Source organism: Crinia signifera, chromosome 4 (genome assembly GCF_055691185.1).
Source record: "Crinia signifera chromosome 4, ASM5569118v1, whole genome shotgun sequence".
Taxonomy (NCBI): Eukaryota; Metazoa; Chordata; class Amphibia; order Anura; family Myobatrachidae; genus Crinia; species Crinia signifera.
Window position 1 is genome coordinate 101,920,211 of NC_139220.1, and position 19,454 is coordinate 101,939,664.

General features: G+C 44.2%; 1 protein-coding gene across 3 annotated transcripts in view; it reads right to left on the minus strand.

Moving 5' to 3' along the window:
- Positions 1–1,299: 1,299 nt before the first annotated feature.
- Positions 1,300–19,454, minus strand: part of LOC146074211 (uncharacterized) — a 40,143-nt gene continuing 21,988 nt past the window's right edge. For all 3 annotated transcript variants that reach the window (XM_083182069.1, XM_083182068.1, XM_083182070.1), the window contains 9 exons: positions 16,522–16,722; positions 13,920–14,058; positions 12,359–12,449; positions 10,429–10,523; positions 8,966–9,120; positions 4,836–5,019; positions 2,997–3,109; positions 2,122–2,215; positions 1,300–2,023 (listed from right to left, as the gene is read on the minus strand). In XM_083182069.1, coding sequence (XP_083038195.1) covers positions 1,946–2,023; positions 2,122–2,215; positions 2,997–3,109; positions 4,836–5,019; positions 8,966–9,120; positions 10,429–10,523; positions 12,359–12,449; positions 13,920–14,058; positions 16,522–16,722 — 1,150 coding nt within the window. In that variant the 3' untranslated portion in view covers positions 1,300–1,945. The remainder of the gene's footprint in view (positions 2,024–2,121; positions 2,216–2,996; positions 3,110–4,835; positions 5,020–8,965; positions 9,121–10,428; positions 10,524–12,358; positions 12,450–13,919; positions 14,059–16,521; positions 16,723–19,454) is intronic.

Genomic DNA, 19,454 nt, shown 5'->3' on the forward strand with positions numbered 1-19,454 from the left:
CGCCAATAGGTGTAGCTGCAGACACTTCTGTTACCACCCCAAATCAGCTCGTTAGTATCCTTATAACTTGGCTTAAAAGAAATGTTGAAATTAAATTGTCATTAAACAAAGCTCAGTCTGGCAGGTTCTATACTGCAGCAGCCAGCAGCTCACTATTGGCCACATAATAAATTCATCTCAGCAGGCACAAAGCACAGTACAGTATGTGCATGGGTGGAGTTTACAATCTAGAGCAGGGCTCTGATAAACTTTACATCCGAGGCAGCAACCTCAATTATGAAAGACAGACTAGAATCGAAAAGTTATGCCCATGTTCAACCCTGCTCGCTAGTTGGGTTGAAATGCTGGGTTGCTCAACCTGGGTAATTTCAGCGGAGTGCACAACATCCCAGAATGCTGCACGTTTACGTGCAATAACCCGGGAAATATATGATAGGGTAAAAAGGCTAACACTTTGCACCTGGATAAAGCCATGTACTGAACCATTTTTTAAAGTTTGTTTTATCACTTTTGACTTTGGACACATCCCTGTCATATTGTATGTACATCTCTCATGGCGATTGGCTTGATCCCATCACTATGGTATGCGTTTAATTCACTACCGCGGCTCATAGAAATGCATTGAGTGGTGATATCGCAGTGTGGTGATTCAGCCCTGCAGGTGTGAATTTGGTGCAACAAACAAGCTTGGGAGGCTGGATCGCACAGTGGTGTGTATATGTGGAATGGGATCATTCGTCAGACTGCATTTAGGTCTACAGTCATTAGGTCGACCCCACTAGGTCGACTGGCAGGAAGGTCGACCTGACTTAAGGTCGACATGGGCCAAGGTCGACATGACTTAAAGTCGAATTTGCATAAAGGTCGACATGAGGAAGGTCGACTGGTCATAAGGTCGACATGGGTTTTTCACTGTTTTTTATCCGAATGTCGACACAGTCGACATGGACACAGTTGGCAATGAGAATCGGACCCTCGCATCGCTCGCTTCGCTCGCGATGCTTCGGGCACGGTGCCTCGCTGCGCTCGGCACACTATTTTATTCTCCCACCACGCCCTAGTGGATGGTAGGGCATGAAATACCGCCTGTCGGCACATGTCGGCTCAAAAAACAGTGAAAAACCCATGTCGACCTTCCTCATGTCGACCTTTATGCAAATTCGACCTTAAGTCATGTCGACCTTGGCCCATGTCGACCTTAAGTCAGGTCGACCTTCCTGCCAGTTGACCTAGTGGGGTCGACCTAATGACTGTAGACCTAAGTGCAGTCTGACGAATGACCGCATCCCGTATATGTATATGTACATCTGTACATGTTGTGTGGTTTATATGGACTATTTTCTATGAGAGATGATATTATTTTAATTTTAGAAATACTACTTATGAATCTATGAAATTTGTTTATGCTGTTTCATTTGTGAATTGTTTTAACATGACATTATATTTAATACTTACTGGAGTTTTCTCATTTTAATGGCATTCATTATAAAGTATATGGAAATAGATAGTAAGAATAAAATAGTGATAAAAACACATTGCTGTACAATGTTATATACAACACATGTTCATTTTATTAACAAACACTTGTAAACAAGTAAAAAATACTATAATGATAAAAATGAATTAGATTGATAATCCTATGCCATTATCGTCTCTGATAAGCTGAGATCATTGTTCTATTATTTAACAGTCATCACCTCAAAATAATATTTTGGGCTGTCCAGTTTGAACCCATGATCCAAATGCGTCTCTTTAGTATACCTGCCTCTCAGGTCCCTATGGGGGTGTAACGGCATTGTTGCTATTGTATTTATGAATTTATACAATCCAGAGTGAAAGTGAATTCTTATCCTTATCTGGCCACTATTCTAGCGGTAGATCCTGCATGATTGAGTAACAAGATGGTTTATCTATAATGGATTTATTCTTTCCTATGTGATGCATTTTAAGAATTGTGCTGGTTGTTTGTCTTGTGGTAGGCTTTCCATACTCTCACTGTTCTGTCCCATGAAACGGAAACATACTGCAAAAACAAAGGCAATCATTAATGCAGTTTTTATTTGCTCACGTGCATATACTACTGATTATAGAAAGACCAGATATACTATGACCTCAGCGTACCTGCTTCGTCTCTGGAATGTGGATAAGGGACCGGATTAAGTCTGTATGTCCCACGTTACACTGAACCAGAAGTAGAGAGTCTGGATCATAAACCCTAGGATTTTACCAAATCAATACATTAATTGAAAAATCACAGATAAGCCCTGTACACATGCATCGATTTTTTTTTTTTCCCTATTTTCGATATAGAAGCAAAATCGAATCGAATCCTAAACGAAATTGAATGGTTTTTGTGTCACTTTCGATCTACATTCGATTCGATGCGCGCTCCCGTTTTCACAAAATCGAACAGAAAAATCTACTGTGCAGCCAAGGAAATATCGAATTCGATATAGTAAATCGAATGTGTACAATGTACCATGAATGTATATTGAATTTGATACCTAATGCAAAAATACAGATCTAATGCCAAATCGAATGGAAAATCTAATCCAGATCTAATAGAAAATCGAATCTAACATCGAATCAAAAGCAAATCGATGTGTGTGTACAGTGCTTTAGATACATAGATAGATAGATAGATCATTTGGCCTTTGCCCATAAGCAAGATACTAAAATATATACTGTATTAAAATTCATTTTTAAAGCATAGCCATAATGGCTAAGGGTTAGGCTTTTTTTTCTAATTGTACTGTAGTTGTGTCAGACATAAAGGAGGTTATTTACTAAGATGGGAGTTCTATAGAAGATGGTATGTTGCTATGGGCAACCAATCAGATTTTATCTATTTATCTTCTAGAGGGTGCTTCATAAATAAGAAGTAGATTTTGATTGGTTGCCCATAGCAATATCACATCTTTACTAGAACTCCCATCTTAGTAAATTTACCACACTGTGTATTATGTATTATAATCTGCAATCAAATGCCCCATTACCTGACTGTGTCATGTACTCCTGCAGCAATGCAGCCATTTGTCTGGTCAATGCAAATACAAGTGGTCACTCCCTTTGTGTTCAGGATCTTTTCGCACTGTGATCCATCCTCACTCTGCAATCGTAGGAAGAGATGGATTTGAGATCTTTTAGTAGTAGTGAATCACACAAGAGACGAAAATCATGGAAATAAATATGAAGACGCACCTAGACAATAGGTCTAAAACAGACAGTGTATGAGCTATGTGGTAAATACATTACAGTAGCCCTTCCTCATCCTGAGTATTACCTCTAGTGCACTGCTAGTAGGGAACCTTAAATGTGCCAGTCTTTTAAGGCTTCTACAGCTATAATCCTCTCTATAGTGCTCTGTGATACCATATATTGCTGGATGATGTTCAGTACCACAGTATGTCCAGTACTACTGTATATACTGGATGGCATCAGTATGCTCTGCCTGTCTTGTGTTGTTCATTGGAAAATGTATTGCCTCAAACATCCCACCCGAAGTGAGTTTGTGAAGAGGTGATTGCTGTAAATTATAATGAATTTGAGAATGTGCTTTTGCATATTGACTTGAGGTTGCGTGTATCTTATCTAACAAATATGTGGAGAGCAGCTGAAGGGTTGAACATTGGGTCAGTGGTAAGGTTAATCCGTCAAGAATCCCTCTCGTCTTAATCCCCCAAAAAAAGAACACACAAAGAAAGAAAGGCACTGTACAGAATGACTTCTGTTCAGATTTGCAACATTGTAAAGCATTTTTATTGTAAAATGTTTTTGGCAATTACCTAATATTTTTCTATACATTATGGCCGTGTTTCCTCAGAAGCTAACTGGAAACTTTCTGAGCACTTTATTAGTAAATTGGGTACGCTTTACCTAGAACGGCGCCCATCGCGACCATCGAATGCACTAAAAAACGGGTGCGATGCCCGCGATGGCCGCGATTTCCCATAGGGATCAATGTTAAAAGTGAGATTGGACGCGATTTTAGTGTTCAATGCCTCAATGCCCGCGATTTTTCCATAGAAAACAATGTTAAATGGGCCACAGAGCCCAAATAGTCACCCTAAAGTCTGAAATGGCCCCCACAATTGTTAATGCCACCCCACGATCAACGTCAACCCGAAGCGTGGCAAGCGCAGCAAGCCCGCGAGGGGCGGCGGTACGCGTCCTCCGACCTTTTCATACCCCCACTATCCACGTCGGCGTGGAGTTGAGAATAGAATAGTGTGGCGAGCGCAGCGAGCCACCGAGCCCGAAGCGTGGCGAGCGCAGCCGGATACCTTCACAGGTAAACGCGTCCCTTCGCGGGCTTCACAGGTATCCGCGTCCGCTCGCCACGCTTCGGGCTCGGTGGCTTGCTGCGCTCGCCACACTATTCTATTCTCAACTCCACGCCGACGTGGATAGTGGGGGTATGAAAAGGTCGGAGGACGCGTACCGCCGCCCCTCGCGGGCTCGCTGCGCTCGCCACGCTTCGGGTTCACGTTGATCGTGGGGTGGCGTTAAAAATTGTGGGGGCCATTTAAGACTTCAGGGGGACTATTAGGGCTCTGTGGCCCATTTAACATTGATTCCTATGTAAAAATCGCGGGCATTGAGGCATTTAACACTAAAATCGCGTCCAATCTCACTTTTAACATTGATCCCTATGGGAAAATCGCGGGCATCGCGTCGCACCCGTTTTTTATGTGCATGCGATGGCCGCGATGCCCGCGATTTTTTACCCCCGACGCCCGCGATGCCAATCGCGGGCGCCGTTCTAGGTAAAGAGTACCGTAAATTGCTAATAGCAGACCACTTTGGTCCGGATTTGTATCTGCTTGGCTAGTTACCCATATACGAATGGTTCCATCTTCTGAGCCTGTGATCCACTTGTCCAGCAGGTGATGCCACACCACAGAAGTGACCTCTGCTTCATGTCCCTTTAGAATATTCACAAGGGTCATCTCAGAACTGACTGCTGCAAAGTGGCGGATGTAAGTGTCTCCATCACTGGAGGAGTAGGCAAACTCTTTCCTAGAAACACAGTTTAGTATTTGAAAAAACCTGCCATGTCTACATGCAATATATGCCCTGTACATTCTTCCTCTATACTTAATATCCTTGCAGTCTAGGTCTAGTGAGAAGGTGGACATGCATAAGATAGCAGAAAGGGGTATGGGTCAAATGGTTGACACTCAAAAAGGTCAACCACTAATGGTCGACAGGCAAAATGTTGACACACAAAAAGATATGCATTGAGTCGACACGGTCAATAAGGAAAATGTCGCTATGGAAGAGGTCAACACAAAAAAGGTTAACATTTTTGGAGTTGCTTTTTTTATGTCTACGTCGACTTTAAAAAATATATCAACAAGGACACAGTGTAAATGTACCGCTTCCCCTTGCACGGTGAGCACAGCGAGACACCGCGCCTCGCTGAGCTTGGTACACTATTATATTTCCACTGTCCACGGGGATGGTAAAGCATGAACAAGTTCTTTAAAAAATAAAAGTGAAAATCTAATTTTAATGCATGTTAACCTTTTTTTGTGTATCGACCCGTTGCCTATAGAGCTTTAGTGGTCGTCCTTTTGAGTGTCATCTTAGACACTGTCGACCATTCGACCGCATCCCGGCAGAAATACTGTCCATTATTTTCAAAGTCGGAAAACATTTGTATATATTGCTGACAATGGGAATGATTTAGAGATGGGAGCAGTTAGCACAGCCAATACATTTTTGTATATAGCTGCTGTGCTAAAAGACGCCCACTCCCGGCTTCTGTGATCCACTGCTGCATGCAAGTACGTAGCATCCGATCATCTGCTTTCCCATTGGACATCTGAGTACCCATCAGATTACCCAGGATGTCCAGGGAGATCATGCTGTTCGAGACAGTGAAGCTACGACTGAGGATGCAGTTACTGGCATAAGCACATCCAGGGACATCATCAGAGGCGTAACTAGAACTTTGTGGGCCCCATAGCAAATTTTTTGAAGGGGCCCCCCAACTCAGGTCTCCAATAAAGTCAGCATGTCTATTGCCGCAGAAGAGGTGTGGTAAGTGTCGCCAGCATCTTAATGTTGGCACAGCAAGCAACACACTCCTTTGTGAAGGTTTTTTTTTCAATAGCTATCCTCTAGTAAAACTCTGTGTGTCCCGAGTGCTGGCTGGCGGGGCAGTGTGGGTGGTGGGGTCACCAGGACTGTATACCAATACAGTCCACTTGCAGAGGGGTTAGGACTATGTATTTATCTAATCTCTCACATTGGCATTTCTATCTTTATTTCTCCCCCTTTACACACATTCTCTCTTTTGTATTTCATTGTCTCTCATGTATACATCCATACACTGCCGCTCTCATATATACAGGTCCTACATACACTGCTTCTCACATACATACATACATACATACATACTTACATACATACATACATAAATACATTCATCCACCTCCTTTCTTTTATATATATATAGATATATATATATATATCTATAGATATATATATATATATCTATCTATATATATACACATCCATCCATCTATATATCTATACACTGCCTCCCACATACACACGCACATACATACATACATACATACATACATACATACATGCCTACAGTCGGCATCCTGGCGGTCCTGATGCCAGACTTCAGTGTACCGATGTTGGTATCAGGACTGCCTTCAGAAAGACCGGCGCTGGAACTGCATAGAGGCCGGAATACTGACAGACGGCATCCCAAATGGAAAGTATGCGGTAAGCAGGATATTTGAGAAAAGGGGGATAGGTTTAGCCACTGGTGGGGCGACTTACAGTTAGGCTGCGGGGGAAGGTTTAGGCACTTCATAGGGGGGTTAGGTTTCGGGGAGGGGATGGTTAGGCTGATGCAATGGAATGTTAGAAGGGTAGTGGAAGAGGGGAAGGGTGCTACGGATCCCCTGTCAGATTCAGGATGCCGAGATCATTCTTTTGACCGCCAGCATCCTTATAGCGTAGGTATCCCGTCCATACATTGCTTTCCATATACATACATACATACATGCATACATACATACATACACTGCCTTCCACATACAGTACATACATACACTGCCTTCCACATACACACATACACTGCCTTCCACATACATACTGTACATATATAGCCTTCCTCATGCATACATACATACATACACTGCCTTCCACATACATACATACATACATACATACATACATACATACATACACTGCCTTCCACATACATACACACATACATACACTGCCTTCCACATACATACACACACACATACATACACTGCCTTCCACATACATACACACATACATACACTGCCTTCCACATACATGCATGGCCTACCTCATACATACATACATACATACATACATAGCCTTCCTCATACATACAGCATAGGTATCCCGTCCATACATTGCCTTCCACATACATACACACATACATACACTGCCTTTCACATACATATATGGCCTACCTCAATACATACATACATACATACATACATACATACATACATAGCCTTCCTCATACATACAGCATAGGTATCCCGTCCATACATAGTCTTCCTCATACATACAGCATAGGTATCCCGTCCATACATTGCCTTCCACATACATACATACATACATACATACATACTGTACATACATACATACACTGCCTTCGAAATACATACACACATACATGCACTGCCTTCCACATACATACACTGCCTACCTCATACCTACATACATACATACATACATACATAGCCTTCCTCATACCTACATACATAGCCTTCCTCATACCTACATACATACATACATACATAGCCTTCCTCATACATACATACATACATACATAGCCTTCCCCATACATACATACATACATACATACATACATACATACATAGCCTTCCACAAACATCCATACAGTGCCTCCCACATACATACAAACGGTACATACATACTGCATATACATCCATACATACCCTGATTCCCATATCCATCAATCCATATATATCAATATACAGTACTAACTACATCAATATACTGTATACCCAAAATTTCCCCCACCACCACCCCTTTGTGCCAGCGAATACTATGACATACAGGTCAGCTTACCGCTGCTACGGCCAGCTCTAGGCTCACAATGCTGCGGGGGCCCTGTCACTGCAGCCTGTACTGTGGTGCTCCTAGGCGCTGCTGCTGGGCTGGTGCGGGGGGGTTGTCTCCACTCTGCTGTCACAGAGCTCCTTCTGCACCGCGCTGCTGCCGGGCAGGGGCCTTGTCCCTGCCGTGGTGCTCCTAGCAGGCAGCGGAAGCGCGCTGTTGATGGGCGGGCGCGGCGGCGGGTTGTGTGTGTCTCCACTCCTCCTGTTACAGGCTGCGTTTGCACCGCGCTGCTGCCTGGCGAGGACACTGTCACTGCCGCCCGTGCCCGGCTTCTGCCTCATCTTGAAGGAAAACTTAGTGCAGGGGGTTGCTTGCTGGGCCCGCGGGCCCCCGGAGCGGCCGGGCCCCATAGCAAGTGCACCCCCTGCACCTACTGTAGTTACGCCACTGGACATCATGCCCATTTCCTGCAATGCTGCCTGGCACTGCCCAAAAACATCTGCAGCACATTAGTTATACTATGGTTATTAGGGATCATTTTTATCTCTGAATTAGAACCAATATCAGCAGATTGTCCCATAATCTGTGTTTGTGGCTCCAAGATATACATGATGTCAATATAATCCAATCAAATCTTATTGTTTGGTTTTTCACAATATCCAAAATCTGATTATTATATAACCAAAGTCAGCCAGTGTGTGATCATCTGCCAACTGCAATAAGAGATTCCCATTTCTCTTGTATGGCCAAACTCATAAGAAAGTTATAAAGTTTGGCTACCCATGTCTAGCAATAAATTGGAATCAGCAGGCCCAGTATCTAGAGTGACCAATGTGCAGCCAGTATAGGTAGCAAGACTCCGAAATGTACCTACCTCTTTGGACAGTAACACATGTCCATTACAACCCCATCACAGGCTGTTTCTCTTTGATCACTCCATTGGTCCAGTTCGGGTCTGGAAAACGTCTCAATGAGGGAACATGTTTGTAGGTCCCATAAACACAGTCTGCGGTCCCAGCCACTACTCAGCTACTAGAAAAGGAAACATACACTATCTGCTCACATTGACAATTCCTCACTATAGAATAATTTGTGTCTCTAAGATGGTGGTTCTCAAACTTGTGTGACATTATCCCTAATGGTATTTTTTGCACAATTCAGGGATATGCAAAAAAGTCAGTAATTGCTTCGTAGATGCTATCTAGTATGGGAGCCAGCACAGAGAATGCCTCCTGCTTCCCGTTTGGGAAGCTTAACTCTTGGCCACTTCTCTTGTAATTTGTTTAAATCCTTTATTATGTCCTAAAAAAGGGCAGAATTAAAGGCCACATAAGCCTGGGGCTGAAATGTTACAGGTCCTATAATGAGAAGGGGAGGAGCTGTGACTAATGCTGTGTGGGTGTGGCCAGTGTCATGTGCGCCAGTACATCCCATACACTCTAGCACTATTGTTTATCTAAATACATAACACAAGAAAAGTTGCATCACCATGTAAAGCAAAACTAGAATTACAATGTTAATGCTGATAATGCTGAGCCAATTTTATGTGGAGGCAAGGAGCTGTAGCTCAATTTGCTCCATAGTTAATCTGATCCTTGTCATTAATTACACAGGACACATGTAGAAGGCCAACAGCACTCAACACTTATAGTACAGTATATAGTGACCAGTTTCCCTACTGGTTACTTAGTAGTGCTCTACTGCTAACTACCCCAAGCATTACATTAGAAACCCTGAGGCTGTGGTGGGGGTATGGGGGCAGTAGAATTCTGATGATTTGGGGCTGCAGGTTATCCTGCAATTGCATGTCTGTCAGCAAGCAGTGGATTCTCCCTATCTGGCCCCTTTTTGTGCTTGATAACTCAATGAGAGCAGCCCGGCAGCATCCTCTACTTCACTCCCGGCCATCTCTCACATCCATTAAGCAGTCAGGGGTAGATGTATGAAGCAGTGATAAGGGAAGAGAAGTGATAAAGTGCCTGGAACTTTATCACCGGCCAATCAACTCCTGAATGTTAAGTTACAGGCTGGGTTTAAAAAGGGACAGTCAGGAGCTGATTGGCTGGTGATAAAGTACCAGGCACTTTATCACTTCTCCCTTATCACTGCTTCATACAGCTACCCCATCATTTGTTAATAGCATGATAAGCAGCGATAAGAAATTATAATCATCAGGTCTAAAACCCAATCTTTATTAAATAGGTCTTACATTTTTGTACACAAAGGACAATACTTTCCATAAATTAGAATATATTTCCTCTTGTTCTTGATAAAAACAGGGTATGGGGTGGTGGACACATGATTATTATCACTGCTAGCTATGTACAGTATACCCACCAAATACACCGTGGAGAAGTCACTTTCCTTCCCAACCACGGCCAGCGCAGTGACCGCTTTAAAATGACCAGTCAATACCTTCTTACAGGTGAAACCTGACCGATGCAATAGGAAACACAACATTAAACAGAAGCATGAAAACTCCAATCTTTCTTAATCTCACTCATGTTTCTACTTTACTTTATTTTTTCATATAAAAACCATACGACCATGATACACATGAGTCTATTAAAACAGTGGTTCTCAAACTGTACGCCGTGGCTCCCTGGGGAGCCTCGGGACACGTGCAGGGGTGCCACGGTTTGGTGGTCCAGGACCAACTCAATTTATTAATGGTTAATTATTTATAAGCAAAACCAGTGCTAGTGGCTGTCAATCATAAAATGTGTACCAACAGAAGCAAATCCTGCCCTTTACCACATAACTGACCCTAAGAATCGCATATAAACCCAATCTAATGAAAAAAAACATTTTGGACTAGGGGTGCCGTGAAAAAAATTCTTCTACTCTAGGGTGCTGTGATTCAAAAAAGATTGGGAACCCCTGTATTAAAAGATAAGATGGAGGGGCTCTGAAAGTAGCCCATATCTAGGGAATACATAGGGATGACTAACGGTGGGGATGACAACAGTTAAAATACCAAAGCCGGCATCCTGATGCAGGGAATCCCGACAGGGGTCTATTAATTATACTTATCGTCCCCTTGCCCCGCTCCCAACCCTAAGCCTCCCTTTTCCCAACCTAACTCTAACCCTCCCTGCTAGTGCCAAACCCTAACCAACTTTCCCCGCAGCCCAAACCCTAACCTCCCATCTTAGTGTCTACACCTAATCCCTCCACCCCAGTGGTGTGTGGTGAGGACAGTGATTGGTGAGGCACTGCAGGGGAAACTGCGAGCCTGGGCTGCGGGGCTGGGGAATGTGAAGCCCAGGCTAGTGCAGGTGTGACTGAGGAGAGCTGTCACCCAGGCAGTGGCGGATCTGGGACTGCGGTCAGATCAACATTATTTCCTTCCCCAGGGCTGGTCTGAGATCATTTTTTATGGTGTGCGGGTATTGATTTTGGCAGCCCCCCACCCCACCCCTCCTCCCCCTCCCACACCAACCCAAAGTAGACTTCTGCATGAGTCAAATGGAAATGGGCATGGTTGGGAAAGGGGGCTCACATTACATACATACATACATACAGTACATATACATATATTGCCTCATTCATACGGGATGTAGTTAAGATCCCGGCGGTCGGGATCCCTGCGTTCAGAATCCCGACGCCGGAATCCCGACCGCCGAAATGCCGACACTTTCTCCCTCCTGGGGTGTCCACGACACCCCTGGAGGGAGAATAAATTAGTGTGCCGAGCGTAGCGAGGCACCGGGCCCGCTGCGTGGCGAGCGCAGCGAGCCCGCAAGGGGGGGCGATCCACGTCCCCCCCTTGTCGGCATTTCGGCTGTCGGGATTCCGGCGTCGGGATTCTGAACGCCGGGATCCCGACCGCCGGGATTCAATACTGAATCCATTCATACATCTATACATACATGCATACATACAACCATCCATCCACTGTCTCACTCATACATACATACATACTGTACATACATACATCCATACCATCCATTCCTCATACAGCCCCCCCCCCCCCCCCCTGGAATTAACACTGGCCAGTACTTTGCAGCTGCTCCAGGTGCCCATCCATGGTGCTGGTGGTGGTGGGGCACTGTAGCTGGGGGGGGGGGGACACACACATAAATGCCGGCAGTTCTGTGCTGCCACTCGATACTGCAACTGTCTCTTGTCAGCAGGTGGTTGTGAGTAGATGCTGTTTCTGCCCTGCAGCTGCTGCCCATTTCCCCGCTGCTGCTGTCACCGCCGCTGGTGCGCACCAGAAACCTGAACTACTGTAGATGACATCATACAGTATTATTGTTCTCACCTGCTAGATGCTTGTTTAGTGTCCCATTCATGTCTTGTGCTGTTAGTAGACTTTCTGCTACTGAATTCCCAGGTAACAAAATGTCATATTGCTGCGTACATAAAAGATAAAATGATAGTGTACAACCACAAACTCACAAGGACATTGGAAGAGGTCACTTTTCTCTTAGTGTATGACACATGCATGCAAGCATCCCACATATGCAAGTAAAGCAAGAAATAAAAATGACAATATTTTTTAAAAATAACCGAGTTGTATAAAGGAAAACAGCTTAGGCAGAGTATATCATAACATATTGTCTCTTTGGGAATGGTAATACTGTACATACATGAATACTGTAATGGGGTGAGGTAACTTAGGGTAACGGTTAGGATCATAGACACAATTCTTATAATGAGATAAAACAGGGTAAATTACTAAGGTGTGAGTATGTATAAGTTAGCGAAGTTGCCCAACAATCAGATTCTACTTATCATATATCTAGCACCTTCTAGAGGATAATAGCTAAAATCTGACTGGTTGCTATGGGCAACATCTCTTACTTCCAAAACTCATACAGATCCCAAAACAGATATGACCTGATTGTCTTAAAACCTCAAATTACAGTTAAAGGGGCAACTGGGCATCGCTATCGCTATGGGGCATACACAAATATTTCTAAGCAATCTAGTTAGATCACTTAGACATGGAGCTTAGATCGCCCTGTGTGTATGCCCCATTACTCTCTGCTCTCAGCCAAACAGTCCATGCGTATTCTCTGTTCTCTGCATATTCCATTCCTACTCCATGCTCTTGGGGGACCGATCTACGCCCACTCTTCATCCTTGGTAAACCTTTCCACAAACTAGATATATAATTACTGTAGGTTCATGGGAGACTAAAAATCTCAAGAGGTTCAATAGGTCAATGTCCCATCAATAGGCCAACGTCCTACCCCTTTGGAAACACCCTTTTCCTTAAATGAAACTTCTTCTGCTTCCTCCATAACAGAACCCATGGTTAGGCTCTTTTATGGCTCAAATGATGTAAGAAAGACACCAGGACAGTCCTTATTACAGGTAGACCCTCTTTTACTTTTACAATAGGCAGATTGTACCTCAAAATGTGCTACTACACCAAGGTGCTAGATGACACAAGGGGTGAAATGTAATAGGATGAGAGATTCAGAAAGTGCGAGATTTGGTGAGAAATCTAAATTTTTTTAAAAGCAGCAATCATTTGCACTGCAAAATCAAACAGGTTTTGCAGTGTAAATGATTGCCGCTTTAAAAAACCCCTGGAGATTTCTTACCAATTCTCTCACTTTCTGAATCTCTCATCCTATTACATTTCCCTCAAGAGCTATCCCATTAAAGTCAATGACACGACCCTTTCTCCTCCATTTCTAAGCTGGTGTAATGATGAAGCTTTTGGTGTTGTGGAGCTCCATGAAATGGCTCCTACCTTATTTGCATTATTATTTCAATTGGATATGCTGGCAATGCAGACCAATCAAATTCTATGTACCCAAAGTTATACATAACATTATTAGTTCTGTACACTAATCCCTGATGAAGCATACCTCCATACAATGCTGGTTATTATCTGTGGTGGCACTATCTTCAGGAAATCCTCCCGAAACATCATCAAACTCCCACAGGTACATGTCCCCATTCTCTGCTGCCATAACCAGGAGATCCAATTCTTCTGTGAACAATGACCTGCACACATATTAATGGGCTGCTGTTTAGTTTAGCCATCAGGCATGAGGACCTTATGTCCTCAGGTATGTATTAGCTCCTATATTTATTGCCTTTGGAGGTGTTAAGTTAATTTGCCACCTGACGTGTAACTGTAATAGATGCAAAAGGTGCATCTGCTAGGAGGATCACAAAATAGGCCAGCAGTCATAGCCCCATATATATGTGAGTTTCACCAAATCAGGCAGAACATGGAGACCCTCACCTGCACCAAATGTACTGTATGTAATTAAGTAATTCCCATTTTAAAAAAAATACATTGAGGCAGATGTATTAAGCCTTAACAAGAGATAAATGCAAGGGTGATCAGGGGGAAAATTCTCTAAGCAAGAAATGCGGTAAAAACAATGGGCTTCTACTGCAACCCACCGCCGCACCGCAACGACCCCCCACCACCCCGCACGGACCCCCGCCGCCCCGCATTGCCCCCTCACCTGTGTCCGGGCAGCACAGAGCTGTGCTGCCTGGACCTGTGACCTCCTCCCTGCACTGATCCTCTTCCGGGTGCAGGGAGGAGGAGAGCCCGGTGCAGCAGCAGCGCCGGGTGTGGGAGGGAGGGGGGAGCCGCCGGGACCTGCTGGGACCCGGCGACTCTCACTGCAAAGGACAGCTCTTAAAGCAAGAGCTGTCCTTTGCTATAATTATCGCATATGTTACAACATATGCGATAATTATAAATGCGATGGGCGGCGAAGGGGGGCGGAGATTTTTAGAGAATCTACCCCAAGGAGAGATAAACGTCCAGCCAATCAGCTCCTTGCTGACTTATTTCAAACACAGGCTGTAACATGGCAGTTAGCAGGTGATTGGCTGGACATTTATCTCTCCTTATCGCCCTTGCATTTATCTCTTGTTAAGGCTCAATACATCTGCCCCATTGTCTAACTATGGGGCAGATGTATTAAGCCTGGAGAAGAGATAAACTGGAGATACAGTGAAGGAGATATTCCAGCCAATGAAAATGACAGTTGGGAGTTGATTGGCTGGTGCTTTATCTCATTTTACTTTATCTCCAGTTTATCTCCAGTTTATCTCTTCTCCATTCTTAATACATATGCCCCTATGAGCTTTACCTGTCACCAAGGCTGGCATCCATAGTCACTATTATCTATGGGGCGATTAATATATTGTGGGGGTCTATTAATTCAATGTGGTGACTTTATTAAGTGTTGGATCATAATAATGTACCATCATCAGAGTGTATTTAGGAAAATAGCCCTATTTATTATATTCATTATACATTAAAAATAATTACATTTTGTATACTCTTATTTATTTTTAAATGTGATTGCTATTTATTTGTTGTTGTGCGAGTTATAGGGAAAGAAGCAGTGGTGGGATTTAGCCGGTTCGCACCGGTTCTGCAGAACCGATACCTAATGTACTATCAATTCTGCAGAACTGTTCGCTAACGAGCGCGCTGTTGGCCGTCTACCAATGCATTTTGTGTAGCTCTCCTGCAGCCACACAAACACCGCAAGGCGGAAGCACTTCCTGATGTCAGTATGAGAGCTGCTGGGAGAGGACGTGCAGCAAAGATCAGTGTTGGGCGTGGGACGGGCTGGCAGCTGGCCTCAAACAAACCCCTGTGTGCTACATCCACCCTGAGGAGGAGAGGAGAGAAGAGAAGAAGAGAAGCTGCCGGAGTGGAGCCGCATGAAGCTGTGTGATGTTGCGCCACCGCCACACCGGTGACTGGCCCAGCAGCTACTGAGAGCCGGAGCCTGCTGCTGTGGGACCTCACACCGGTCCCGTCTGAGGTACCGTATGATGAACGCAGGCTGCAGTGTGAAACCACTGTGCACTTGCATGTACGTAGCATTTACAATGATGCATTTGCCTGTATGTATGCATTGTAGCAACAATAGACGGTGGACCCATCTATAATGTTGATGCTTGTTGGGGAGAGGTGGAGTTCTAGAAAACTCCAGCAATCTAGGATCCAGATAAGCACTTGTTGAGCTTAATGCAGGGTACACACCAGAACGATTTGGCCTCAAAACACCCAATTTAGATACAATCTTGAACGATTGTATGTAAATTGCCGATGTTTTGTGCCATTTCCGATCCGATTCCGATGTGCGGCCTTGCGGGTCATTTGGTCATTCTTCAGATCCTACCTGCAGAAGGTAGGATTTGAAAATGACTCCTTCAAATGGGTACCGATCGAGATCGGATCGGGAGCAGATCGTATGATCGTATACGAAGTCCCTGCATTTTCTGGTGTGAAATGTGTATTACAAAGATAAAAATGTTTCTATTTTTCTTTTAGATGGGCATCGGAACTTAACTGGAAGGCTGATATGTGTCAGTGTATATCAATATTTTATCATTTGAAAACTTGTGCACTGAGCTAACTCACAGAGCCTTGAATGAGTCATCTGGCACAGTGAATTCCCCCGTGGTATGCATGATAACACTTACTTTGTATAGCCACTGCATTTTGACCGTGTGCTACTTGTTCTCTGATTGTTAAGTATTATGCCCTTTCTTAAAATCCCAGCTGTTCTAGGTCTTTGAAGCCTTGATTGGGGTCTCCCACTTTGATCCCTTGTTTGTTTCTGCTGCAGGCAGCGCAATCCTCTCCTCTCCGGCCTGGTATCCTCCATGTTGTATGACTCTTTGCTTGAAATATACAGTGTAAATGTAAGAATAAGATCATATACAAATTTATCTTTTTCAGGAACTAGAATTATTCCATCTATTATTATACCTCTTCTAAATATCCGTACATAAATAAACATTTATGCAGCATCACCAGCCTTTGTTACTGTAAATCTATAAATAGCTCAATTATAGTCCCTGCCGCAGTGGAGTTTACAATCTATTTTCCCTACCACATGTACACACACACACATTCATTCTAGGGTTCATTTTTGTTGGAAGCCAATTAACCTACCAGTATATTTTTGGATTGTGGCAGGAAACTGGAGGACCCGGAGGAAACACACGCAAACATGGGGAGAATATACAAAGTTAACACAGTTAGGGCCATGGTGGTAATCTAACCCTTGACCTCAGCAAGGGCGTAACTACCATAGGTGCATGGGGTGCAGCTGCTATGGGGCCCAGAGCTGAGAGGGGCCCACTTTGCTTGTCAAAGTATCATGTGCTGTATACATTTCTCAGCATAAGGTAATAAATAGGGGCCCTTACAAACTTTTGCTATGGGGCCCACATGTATCTAGTTACGCCACTGGCTGCGAGGCAGTAATGCTAACCATTACACCATCTGTACTGCTCATATATATTTATAACTTTTTTTTTATATTTTGGGTTTATTTACTAGACAATGGGGCAAATATACTCAGCTGGGAGTTATATTGAATATATAATGTTACCCATAGTGGGATGCAGTTTAAATCCCGGCGGTCGGGATCCCGGCGTTCAAAATCCCGACGCCGGAATCCCGAACGCCGAAATCCCGACACTTTCTCCCCCCGTGGGTGTCCACGACACCCTTGGAGGGAGAATAAATTAGTGTGCCGAGCGTGGCGAGCGCAGCGAGCCCGCAAGGGGGGGCGATCCACGTCCCCCCCTTGTCGGGATTTCGGCGTTCGGGATTCCGGCGTCAGGATTTTGAACGCCGGGATCCTGACCGCCGGCTGTTCATGCCGAATCCCCCCATAGTAACCAATCAGATTCTATCTATAATCTTTTACTGTAGAACAGTCATTCCCAACCACGGTACTCAAGGCACACCAACAGTGCAGGTTTTAAGGTGCCCATACACTAGTAAGATTTATCTTCAGATCTGGCTGGTTGGAACAAAAACATGGTTATGGATGAGTGACAGTTTGTCAGTTTTCCAGCATTTCCAAGCAAATGGTCAACTGTCATTTTCTCTCATCCATAACCAGGTTTTTGTTCCAACCATGAGAGGAGGGGGATTTTGTTGGTCGCACAAGACATAATATGTTGGACCCCTAGAGTGGTTTATAGGTACACAGTAACGTTGTTAACTGTTATCAGGGGTGTGCTACCACGGACATATGGCAAATGAGAATTCAAGAGACGGAGAGAGAAGAAATGTCCTTGTTGGGTGCACCAAAAAGATAATAAAACTTAACTTTTATTAATATTTAATCTAAGAACTGCGAAATAAAACACAACATATAGTAACAAACAAAGGTGGGGTTCACACAATTTAAAAACTAGGCGGCGGGCAGATGTGGCAGAAACTTTATTCAATAATCAGTATGTTGGGACAGAACAGTGTTTTGATACCTGATTAAGATAGCAGGAATACCTCTGCTGTCAGTACAGGTTATTTGAATATGAAAAGCGGGTTTGTGCGAAAACCTCTTTATAATAGTGCTTTTCTGGACATTAGCTCACATATAGAGTAAGTATCATTAATGTTCACATACATGGGGTATAAGCGTTATTGCTTGGATCTGTCCATACTGCAGTAATTAAACAGTGTGTACTCCAATGAGGGAGGGTCCTTCAAACACCGTGGTCTGAGCAAGTGCTTATTCCCCACACATGTACTGGGTGAGTATTTATTCCCAGATTCAGTCACAGGCAGATTACCTAAATGACAGTGGTACACTATCAAGCGTGGGAACGCTCCGAGGTCTAATAGTGTGTATTCCCAATGTCGGGAAAGTTGTGGCTGCACTGATTATAATGGCCAAATATATTGGTCCAATGGAGTCGCCTCCAACTGGAATACTGCGCTGTATTCAGTGCTTTAGTGGCATGATCGCCCAATGGTCAGGGTTGCCAGGAATATGCCACAGTCGACAAGATGGGAAAAACAGGAATACATTAGTGAGCGTGGAGACGCTCCCCGATCTGATGGTGTGTGTGCGTGCAAAAGACTGCACAGTTATAATGACCAGTAACCTGGGTCCAATGGAGCCGCCTCCAGTTGGACTGATAGACTCAAGCGTGAGCGCCTTAAAAAAGGCTATAGCGTCACTGTCACCGTCTCGATACAGAATCAAAATACATAAGTAAGAAAAGTAACAAAAGTCTGCCTACATCTGCCCGCGCACCGCTAGCCGGCACGCGCTTCGCAGATACAGCTTCCTCAGGGCCAATCTGATGGGGTGTCTGCTGGGGTTTATATACCTGTATAGTGGTATAATGCTCCAATCAAAGAGTTGGAGGCGGACGTGCCTCCGGAAATGCGTCCCGGAGTAAAATGTCCTATCAAGTGTCTCATGTACTGACAAGCCTCTGGACGGTGTCCAGTATGGTTCAATTTAGCCTAGGAGTTGCCATAGCAACTGGGATTCGCGTGCACGCTGTGTGCGTCTGCCCGTGTCAGTCAAGTAGCGGCATAGAGGTTGCCGAGGCAACCAAGATTTGTGTGAGCCTAGCGCAGGCATAACCGTGTTGGTCCGTGC